Here is a 12,054-nt window from a genome sequence, read left to right as displayed (position 1 = left end):
CAGGTTAATTGGTGCAGCATTGTATAAATTAATTATATTATTATAAATGAAATGTTATTAGTTGGTTTTAAAAAATTGAGGTTGATTGGTGGATAATAATATTTATTTTTACAGAAAAGTAGATTCGCTGCTGAAGTGAAAGCCGAGGGCTAACATCAGGGACCAGCTGTTGGTATCGCCGTGTTACGTAAGGCCGCCGTGCTAATCAATTGCGGTGTTGATAAAGGCGGAATTTTTTCAAATTACGATTCTTTTCGTACAGGTCAGTATTTTAAATTATTATTACTTTAGTTATTAATTACATTAATTATATTATGTTAATTAAACATGTAGCTTATTTATGTATTTACATGTTATATTATACTGTCATCAAATGATATTAATTAAACATGTTTTCTGTATAGTGTGTTGTTTTTATGCTATATTAATTAATAGTTAATGTAAAGTGTATTAAATTTATTTATAATTTTATAATATTGAAGTGCAGCAAAAAGAGTTAACTAGTGGTGATGGTTCTATAGTGTTGTCGACTACGACTTATATAAAATTATAGAATTCATATAGAATTACTATATAATATGATTCATATAGAATTAGTAGAAGAATTAATTAAAATTATTAGTTTTTAGAATCAATAAAAAAATTTGAGGAGATAAGATTGATATAGATGAAGAATTCCTGTACGTAGGACTTTTGTAAGATATCATTTATAATACATTTATAATATATTTATAAATAAATATATTTATATAAAAATATATAAATGTATTATATTATATATAATACATAATATAAATATATTTATAAATGTATAAGTGTATATTATTATAAATGTATAAATTATAAATGAATATTATATAAATGTATAAATTAATATATTATTAATATATATTAATATTATGTATAAATGTATTAATATAATTAATATAAATATATAAATGTATTTATATTATGTATAAATGTAAAATTAATATTATGTAAAATTAATATAAATGTATAAATGTATTATATTATATATAATACATAATATAAATGTATATTATAAATATACATTAATATATATTATGTATAAATGTACATTTATATAAATGTATAATATATATAATGTATAATATATATTATATTATATATAATTTATATAGTATATGATATTTATATAAATATATTATAAATATATAAAAATATTTTTTAAATAAAATAAAATATTTATAATGTGTATAAATAAATATATAAATATTTAATATATATAATATACATTAATATTAATTATAAATATTATAATATTATGAATATGGTGTTTATATAATATTTCAATTTGTAATATTTATTGTATATTTCATTATATAAATATTTATATAATTTATAATTTATAAATATATTTCATTAGATTAATTCCTGCTTATTAGAATACATGAATCTTTCTTTAACTAACAACTATTATGCATTTGATAATGATTTAATAATAATACAAAATTTAAGTAAAAAATCATGTTCTATTTACAATACAAAGGCATCTAGGGACATGAATAATGAGGTTAGGTTAATGTATTTATTTTAAAAGTTAATAAATTGAAGTATATTTAGGATTATGGTTAAAATTTAGTTTAATTAGGTTATTTTGAAAATTAAAGTAATGAAATTTATTTAGGATGGCTGTGAAATTCTAGTTTACTAAGATTATTATAAAAACTATATAAGCGACTATTTTTTTAAGATTATACATAAATGAATAAAGATATAATTAATTTACTCGTTGCTTGTGATAATAATTACCAATTATATTTGGTAATTATATTTAAATATTTACGGTAACCAAGCATGTAAATATATATGTTCATTAAAAAGTTTATAACACCCTGTTACTTATGTGTAAATTAGGCTTAATATGTCGAGCGATAACTGTATGGTACTGCAACTATATTGGGGAGGAAAAATTGTATACGCTACAGGCTCAATTTTTTACGATCCACCTATGCCCAAAAAAGTTCTCTTCTTGACAGAAATGGTGGGATACGATGAATTATTAGACAGAGTATACAATATCATGGGTTTAGATCAAAATAGGCAAAGGATAAATTTGATATTTCGAAATTGCCCCCAACCTGGTATTTTTGGTGCGATGCCTTTGGTTGATGATAATGGAGTGGCTGGTATGTACTACCTAAAATCTGGTAGTCGACAACCCACTGAAATTTATGTTGAAGTTGAAGAGATTTCGAATTATTGTGGTCATGATAGTCAAACTTTTGAAATTGAAAGTGGGATTCAGGCCGAACCACCTTACCATTTATTTGACCCTACGAATCTCCACCATAGTCAGCTTACTCAAGTAGAGACGGTCGATGATCTCCCGTCCCGAACAGGACGACGAAAAGGCAATATGCGCTGCAGAGAAATTGACCGTCCAGCCACCAGTAGTCGGCCAAGTATGCATAAGTCAATAATTATGGCTCATGCTACGGATATCCCGATTTCCTCAATGTTAGACCCTCTTCCGTATACCGACATTGATTTAGTTGATGTCGAAATTGGTTCCGAACCAGAGCCGGATAATGACAATTCTGGTAGTGACGATGACCAAGATGATGTCTATCCGGTTCATTCTATCAAAGCACGGGATCAGACGACATTTGCCGAACCTTTTTTCGGAAGTGAAGGTCCCAGTTTGCGATATGAAGCAGGAGTTGATGCTATACTGCAATTTGACCCGCTCGATACTCGAGAGGCCGAAAAGCTAAAGTTCTGGAGTGAGCGCATGAAAGAATTGGAGTTGGGCCAACTGTTCGAGACGAAAGAGCATATAAAGCAAGCAGTTAAATTGTGGTCCATAAAGGAGAACAGAGAGTTCAAAGTTCGGGCTAGCACACCTACAACTTGGTTTATGCACTGTAGAGCCCGAAACTCCACACCTCCGTGCAATTGGCAACTTCGTGCAACTCTCCGTGCCTCTCACAAAATGTGGATGATCGTGTCACTTGTACCTGGGCATACATGTGTCCGTGTGTGCAATACCAATGACCATCGGGGGTTGAGTGCCGATCTAATTGCCCAACATATTATTCCCCACATTATCAATGGTCCGCTGTACAAAGTGAAGAAAATTCAGACTTCTGTGAAAAAGGAGTTTCACGTCGATGTGACGTACAAAAAGGCTTGGTACGCCAGACATCGGGCAATTGACATTGTTTATGGTGATTGGCCGACATCTATTTCACAACTCCGAACATACGTACAAGAACTACAATTGTCCTACCCTGGGACGGTTGTAGTTTGGGACCATCATCCATTGAGTACAGCATCGCAGACGATTTTTGACTATATATTTTGGGCATTTGCTCCTGCTATCCAAGCATTCCGTCACCTGAAATCGGTCATTTGTGTGGACGGAACATTCTTAAAGGGGCCATATCGGGGGAAATTGCTAGTGGCGGTTGGGTTTGATGCCTGTAACCATATATTCCCTCTAGCATTTGCACTCGTTGATGAGGAGAATAATCGAAGTTGGAGTTGGTTCATGAGATTGTTGCGCATTCACGTATGTCGAGATGTATAAAACGTATGCGTAATTTCAGACCGACACCACGGAATCATCCACGCCATGCGGTGGCTAGAGGAGTGGAAATAGCCATTGGGGGTCCATTGATTCTGTCTGGTTCACATTCGCAGTAATTTCACTCAGAAATTTAGGAATGAAAGGTATTTTTTTTACGAGTCAAATGTAGTTACCCCTAAGAATTATTTTTTACTTTCCTACATATGGCTAGTTTGATCTGATTATTAAGTAATGCGGGAATTGTATTTGTAGGTTAAAGAGTCTCGTGTGGGGTGCTGGAAAGGCAAATCAGACTCGCAAGTACGAGGATTATATGAGTGTCATCTTTAATATTTCACCCGAGGCATATGCCTGGCTAACTGGTGGATCCGTTAGACCAGAGCAGTGGGCCTTATGTAAGGATGGAGGGTATCGTTGGGGTCATGCAACAACAAACATGGCCGAGTGCTTCAATAACTTGCTGTGAGAAAGTCGCTTCCTTCCAATCACTGCCTTGATCCGATACACCTTCAACCAAACAGTGGATTTGTTTGTGAAAAATCACAAGATGGCCTGGGATCAGGTGTATCACTTGCCACTGTATGGATGGGAGAAATATATTGCAAATGAGCGAAAGGGCAGGGCGCACTCGGTGCAGGTGTTCGATCATAGGCGGGAAATTTACTGCATAACCACTGCATATCGCCAAGCTCATGTAGGTGGTCATGCTCAAACCGTTGACATTGGAAATCGCACGTGTACATGTGAAAAATGGAGAGAACTCAGATTTTCATGTTCGCATGCGATTGCAGCATGTTTTAGGTCAGGTCTTAATCCGATGTCACTTGTCGGGCCGAAGTACACATTTGAGGCTTATCAAGCCACATATGAGAGTTCTTTCAACCCGTTAAGAGACCCGAAATATTGGCCTGTAGCAGAGTTGAAACTAAGCCTCCTAACTGATCGTCTGAAGCAAAAAACACCTGGACCATTGAAGACCAGTAGAATCAGAAATAAGATGGATCGAAAATGTCCTGATGCACCGCGTCGCTATACTAATTGCTTACAACCCGGGCACACTGTTCCTAATTGTCCATTTAGTGGTTATTTATAAAAATAACCACTGTATCAAATGTTGTTGTCCGTTCCCTTTGGATTTGTAATTTCTATTATATAAAATGTATGAATTACATATTAATTTTAATTCGTATTTTCGTTTGGATTTTGAAAAGACGTGTACATGTGCCTATGCTTTGTTAACTATATAATGCTAAATTTGCATGTTTATAACCTGGCTTATTTTATTAGCTGTAGATATTTTATTAATTTTTGTTTTTAAAGTAAATATATTTATACAATTATGTAAACATAAATATACATAAATACATGTAAATATATATTTTTTCTTTTTTATTATATAAATATATGTAAATAAATATATTTATATTTACATAAATATATTTTCAAATATATTTATAAAAATATATAAATATCTATATCGAATTCAGATTTTTTTTAACGTATATTTTGAGAAATTAGCCTTATAACCTGACGTTACCAACTCTCTGAAGAATGCCATAGCATATAAATCCGAACCCAAAATATATGAATAATGTTTTACTGAAATTTGTCCGTGCAGGTTAATGGAGAGTTGGCATATCGGATCCAAGGCCCCCGCACAACAGGGACCAATTGACGATAGTGTTCTGTATCTACAGCCCGAGCATAGGTCCGGCGTAGTTTTCAATTGCATAGGTGCAGACCTTTGATGTTAGAAGATGTGACAAAAAATTCTTTCAGCCCCTACGCAATTTGGATCCACGAGTGGCGCACTATATAGATCAAGCAGGATTTCGTGGTGTCCGAGTGGTTGGATATCTTACTGTAGACCATGGACTCATCACAGCTCTTGTCGAGCGCTGGAGACAGGAGACGCATACCTTCCATCTTCCAGTTATGGGCGAGTCGACGATAACTTTGCAAGATGTAGAAGTGCTATGGGGTCTACGCGTGGATGGGCGTCCCGTTACACTGCATCACGTTAGGCGAACTGTACAAGAGCGCAAACATTTGGTGAACGAGGTTTTAGGCTTTTGGCCGGAAGATGCGATGCTAAAAGGTGGCCACCTGAAGATGTCTTCTATGTACAGACAGTTGACTACGCCAGTACCGCCGGATGCTCCTGATGAACTGGTACGACAGTATGTTCGCATGTACATATTGATTTTATTGGGTGGTCTACTATTCGCGGATGCATGCGGGAATGTTGTTAGTCTAAACTGGTTAGACTATGTTCGAGATTTGGAAGCGATGGGGGAGTACAGTTGGGGGTCAGCGACTCTAACTTGTTTATACTCACGTTTGTGTCTCGCTTGCCGTGCTTCTACTACTACCACAGGCGGCCCTTATCTATTACTCCAAATATGGGCATGAGAACGGATTCCCAGCATTCGATCGGAGATGTATCCAGCGCCTGAGACCGGTGAATTTCCGGTAGCTGGTAGATGGGCAGCCGAACGTACAGGGGTTGATCCGCCGGGTAGGCGCAACAGCTACTATCGTGAGCATATTGCATTGCTACGCATGGATGAGGTATTTTACATGTTAAAACTTCAGTTACTATTTGCTAATATGCCCTATTATTTGTGAAAATAAATAAATAATTTTTCGTTATGACAGTTCATATGGATGCCGTACAGTGAGGAAAGATTGGCCGCACTACCACGATACTGCAGACACGGCGAGCGCATTTGGCGTGCCAGAGTTCCCCTCGTATTTTAGCACATTATTGAGTTTCACTGTTCAGATCGGGTCATGCGTCAGTTTGGACTAGTGCAAAACGTTCCCGAACCTATTAACACAAATCCGCAAGGGGTTCATCAACTCGATTTGTCGGGCTATCCTGGAAGGAATTGGGCCCAATTTCATAGCGCGTGGATACAATATTGGAATGCTAGCGCAAATGCGGAGGTCACAGGTCAGCTTGCTGATACATTCAGGCCATCATACGATTATCTCAAATGGTATCACGAGCACACTATTCTATATATTTCGAACCCTAGTGACCAGAATCCGCAGATGGGCCAAATGCTTTAGGGAGTCTTTGGGCAATTTGAATATCTGGTATGCATTTATTTGAGACTTCTGTCATTGGGAACCATTTTTGTAGCATAGGTGCGTTATATAATTATTCCTAACAACTGCGATCATTTTTTTGTTACAGATGGGTGCTATGCAGCGTATTGGTCAGCAGACACAGGATGTTATCAATATTGATGATATAGAAGAAAAAGCACATTCACGTCTCTGGACCATCATGGATGGTGCATATGGTTCGATGCAGTACCTCAGACGGTTTGATCGTATGGTTGTAGGACAGTCCGATCCATTCGATTCTGGGCATCCTTCGATATCAAATGTCCCATTCCAGACACCTGGTCGACGAGTTCCATCTCATACAGGACTTTCGTCTAGTCGTGGTAGACAGAGGAGGCATGATCAGCACGATGGATCGACCGTTGTTGAACCTAGCGTTCAAGTCACGGGAATGGATACTGGTCATCCGCACACGCCTCCGGTTCATCAATTCACCGCATTCGAACCTTCACCAGTGCCGGGAGTAGATCAGGGGATGGCTGCACGACATCATGTATCTGGGGACATGTTTATTCCATAGCCAGCGTCGATGGCAATTGGTGCACAAGCAACACCGTAGCAACAATTTCCTCCATTTGCTGCACCACCGACGCTAGTTGCTGACATGTATGGATTTGATCCACGATTTTCTTCTTCATCACAATTACCTCCGTATGAGCATGTCCCCATGACAGGAGACTTTTCTTCCCATGCGGCATTACATCCTATATTCACTCTTCTCAGTGGAACAGGAGGCACTTCTTCATCGTTGGAGCTTCCGGATTATTACAGTCTCGGACAGCCATCGGTCTTCCCGTCTACCGACCAGCCGAGTTATGCATCCGGTCATGTATCGACAGGAGATTTTGTCACCTATCGTTCCACGAACGATTCTGAGAGCAATGATACTTCCGATGCGTTAGAGACGGATGACGTTGACCCTGATAGTGGTTCCAGGGATGATCCGTCGTCTCGTGATTATTCCAATCATCCTGGTGTCGTTATTGGCGAGCGTCAGAAACGACGACCGAAGAGATTTTGCTGTCCTTCCACAACGCCGCAAAATGTTGGTAAGGGTAAGGGAAAGAGCAAAGACAACATGCGCCTTAAACATTGATCACGTGTAAATAATGACTGTGTTAGGTAGTTATCTAATGAATGTTACTTTCCTTAACTTTAAATTTCATCTAGTTTAATTTTATTTTTCCCTAAATCCTAATTACTTAAACCTTAAACCCTAAATACAAAAGTGTAACCCTAAATACTTGATCGGATGTCATTAAAAAGAAACCCACTAACGTTGCAAAACAAATAATAAATTAAAGTTACAAACATGAATGACGGATTAAAGAGTTTAGGACAATGTTATTGATAAGGGCAACAAAGATCCATGGGGGCTAAACTTAAAAATAAAAAATTGTGGGTAAAAATATAAATTTAAAAATCTAAGGGGCCAAATGCAAATTCTTAAAACATCACTTTTTTTTACTAACCTTTTATTCATAATCTACTCAAATTTAGGCTAATTAGACTACCAAAGTGATTAACAAATCTACAAACAAAAGATTATTCAGTCTAGTTTCTAAAGTTGTTAAATTAAAATCCTAAACTTAATAAATTTACTAAAACCCCTAATTATACCTGAAAAGTCAGAATTAATTCACAAAAATACGCATTAACATCATAAAGAAAGGCCAGAACTCCAAACATGAGAAATTTATCCATTTTTGGCAAATGTTGAGACCCTAGCACAATTATGCAAAAGTTAGGGGACAAATTATAAATATAAATTATGGACTTAGATCAAAATCAGTGAACATAAGAACACATTGTATAATTTTCAGAAAATTATACAATGCCTAAAACATATAAAATATCTAAAGCTACATATTAAAAGAAAAACAAAGGAAAAATAAAAATAAAAGTTTGGTCCACATTGTTTAACCCAACCTTTAACATAACAAATTTGGATATTTGAATGAGGCGTCTGATCCAAACAGAAATTACCTACATCACTCTAATACAATGAATGTAAGCCCAAATGAAATATACGAGTTAGTCTAACTCAAAACTAAAGTAATTAAATTTAAAATCTAAAATTAGTGTTGGCTTTTGTTCTTAATTTGAAATACTAAAATTAGTCATTTTTTATTATAAACTTGCAAAACGAACTTCGTATGTCTTGAAAGAAACATACAAAATTACGTAATTCATAACTTATATCCAATTATATTGCACAGCACAAAACCCTAAAATCTAAAACCCTAATTCTAAAACCTTAACGCAAAAACCCTAATTCTAAAAACCTAAAACCCTAATTCTAAAACATTAACGCAAAAACCCTAACACAAAAATCCCAAAACCTAACTCTAAAAACCAATCTCCGTTAAAACTAATTTTTTTAGCATGTGTCAGACGCGGACGTGCTGACTGGGCACGTCCGTGGCTGACACAACAGACTGCCACTGATTTTGTGTCTCCCGCGGACGTGCTGACTGGGCACGTCCGCGCTGACACCTGCTGCACCACTGAATTTTTTGCAGACAAGATTTCGGTGGAATTTTTAATTATGCGGCCGTGCTAAGTCAGCACGGCAGCTATAGAATGAGAAACACCTCATGTCAGATGTGCATTTGGCGGTTGTTTTTTTTAAATACAAATATTTTAAGAAATTAGCCATTCAAATCGGTAAACGAAATGCCACCTATTTTTTTTTTTTTTTTTTCAAGTTTTGAAAGCCTACTATATTTGCACCAAATGTTGAAGTGCTGGTCTCCTGTTTATGATCTCGCTTTGTTAATTAAGCGTTACTCAAAAATGAGTCGGAGTGTATTATTTTCCAACGATGAAAATTTACACTACTTGCACATTGCTCTGAATTTTGAATGCTCAACAACACCGACAATGACACGACTGTTTCTTAGTGACACAGACGGTACACAGATTTTGATACTTTCTCACCAGTTCTCCTTATTACTATAGGATACACCCAAAAAAAATTAAAAGTACTCAACATGCATGGAATAGAAAGCCTTATATTTAGACTATAAATTCTGGAACATTAGGAATGAGATTTGGTAGGAGGAGTTGGAGATTTGTGCCCGGACTTGGGTAAGTTGAAATACCTCCTCGGAACAGTGGGAATAGGAGGAAGTGCGGGTATTGGGGGAGCTCTTGGAAATGGAGAAAATGAATTGCTGGGCGTAGCTGATGATGGGGAAGGCCGTACATTAGATAAGGGTGATGGTGCCTGCTCATGTGATGGATTTGGTTGAGGAAGTGATGCTGGAGAAATAAAAATAGGAGGGTTAGCTGGATCATTTGGTTTTTCAACTGGTAGAGGCGGTGGAGATGATTTCTTAAATTTTGGAGCTGGTGGAGGATACGGTTTGTGAATGATAGGCATTGGTGAATTTGCAGATGGAGGCAGGGGCTTCTGATATGTTGGAGCCAGTGGAGGATATGGTTTCTGAATGATAGGCTCTGGTGAGTTTGCAGATGGCGGAAGGGGCTTCTGATAGATAGGCTCTGGTGTGGGAAATGGGATTCCAACAAGAGGAGCAAGTGCTGGAAATGGATAATGAATGGCTGGAACAAGAGGAGGAATTATTGGTGGGAAAATTTGAATAGGATGGGTAAGCAGTTTCCTTGACACTGAAACAGGTGGTCGAGCCAAGTTTTGTTTCAGCTGGGGTGTTGGTTGGAGAGGCTTAATATATTCTGTGAAAGTTGGTGGCAATCTTTCAATATTTCCATTTTTTGATTGTCTCGGAGAAGAAGATTCTACTGGGTTGCTCTCGTAGGACATCCTTGAAATCGCTGCAATGCATGAATTGGAAGAAAATTTAAGCCTTGGTGTCGTGGCTGAGGTTTGTTTTGGGTTATCTATAGACTTGAGCATCACGGCCAAGATCCTCTTGGCCAATTGTACCGGACATGGCGCGCCTGATGAACTGTGGAGCTTCAGATAGCATTCCTTTTTCCTCATATCAGCTTCAAGAAAATTAATTTCGAAATTCCCTTTGGCATCAAAATCTCCTTTTCCCAAAGTCCTAAAATTCCCATCAGGAGACTTGCATTCAATTGCCAGGCGTGCCCCTGCACAACAAAAGCCTCAAGCATCAATTTTGACACCAAGTTAGGTCTCACCATCCGCAAACCTGAGCTAGATTCAATCTCTTGAAGGAAACAAATGTACAGTAAATCAGAAGAATGAGTGCATAAACTCAATGCTAATAGTGAGAGAAGATTAAAGATAAGAGAGCTTGTTCAACATCAAGTACCGCCATAGGATTCACGGTTTGTCAGTGTCAACTTATAAGAGCACGAACGCTCATTGCAATCAAATGCATGCATATGGAAGATCAATTTGCATATAGATGACATGCAGAAGAGCTTGTTGCACTTTGACAGACATAGTGCTCGTGCCGGAATGGACGCAACGCCTATAATAGTTTAATTCAAGACAATATAGATTTCATTATGTCGTGCCAAGCAACGTAAAAAAAATAATAATAGTGAACTGCACCTGAAGAAGTTGGATGCCAGGTTTTTACTACATCAGAGGTGCATCGTGCACACTCGGTGGATCCAACTATTTTGACTTGGACATGCTTGCCATGGCACAGGCTCAAAGCCAAAAGTAGGGTCAGATAGAAGCCTAACCAGCCTTCTCGACGGAACTGGGGAATCCCCATTGGGGCGGTATGTTGCAGGATGTTAGAAGCACTGAGCAGAGATGAAACGGAGCAACGCAATAGGCATCCGGTCTGGCTCAAAGTTGAGCTCTCTTCTTTGGCTAGAGATTAATTTTCGGAATCTACAGGACCACTTATATGACGAATTCGTGATCCCCGAGGGCTATTCTTCAATGCTGCACTAATGGTAGTAATGCCACCGGCAAAGCTGATAGAAACACGGAACAAGCATTCAAATGAACAGCGCATCTCTGTGCTCAAAACCGTACCTACCAACCAGCTATCTTGAATATCTATCAATTTTCCAACACGAATTAAGTGCACATTCGTTTAGGTGGAGCACATGATAGTTGAATTTCGCATTCTCAACTAGACTAAGTAACATGCGAGTATAGCAAGACCATGGAGAGTTTCAAAATAAGTTTGCACTGATCTGGAATTATGCTGATTGACACCTGTCAAAACTTCATTAGATTCAGAATCAGCTCTCGTTTATTAATAGCTTTGATTATTGTATTTCAGTTCCCAACTGCTAGTAATTTGTTTCTTCGACAGAGATGAACTGATTAAGAGTGTAGGGGAACCAATGATTTGTGCAGTGCCTCACGTCAGATGACTTCAAGAACAGACAGTTGTTTTTGGTACTACAGAATATCGTGGCCATTCAGGAAGCAGAACTCGGAAATCGCA

At 37.3% G+C, this 12,054-nt stretch overlaps 1 protein-coding gene across 1 annotated transcript; it reads right to left on the bottom strand.

Moving 5' to 3' along the window:
- Window positions 1-9,546: 9,546 nt before the first annotated feature.
- LOC113763382 (proline-rich extensin-like protein EPR1) lies at window positions 9,547-11,444 on the bottom strand. Its single transcript, XM_027307163.1, has 2 exons — window positions 11,196-11,444; window positions 9,547-10,765 (listed from the first exon to the last, which is right to left on the bottom strand). The coding sequence occupies exons 1-2, from the start codon at window positions 11,362-11,364 to the stop codon at window positions 9,729-9,731; spliced, it is 1,206 nt and encodes a 401-aa protein (XP_027162964.1). The 5' UTR covers window positions 11,365-11,444; the 3' UTR covers window positions 9,547-9,728.
- Window positions 11,445-12,054: the final 610 nt, after the last annotated feature.

The sequence above is a fragment of the Coffea eugenioides genome, chromosome 2 (genome assembly GCF_003713205.1).
Source record: "Coffea eugenioides isolate CCC68of chromosome 2, Ceug_1.0, whole genome shotgun sequence".
Classification (NCBI taxonomy): Eukaryota; Viridiplantae; Streptophyta; class Magnoliopsida; order Gentianales; family Rubiaceae; genus Coffea; species Coffea eugenioides.
The sequence above is the reverse complement of the archived record's forward strand: the minus strand, read 5'-3'. Positions and strand labels throughout refer to the sequence as shown.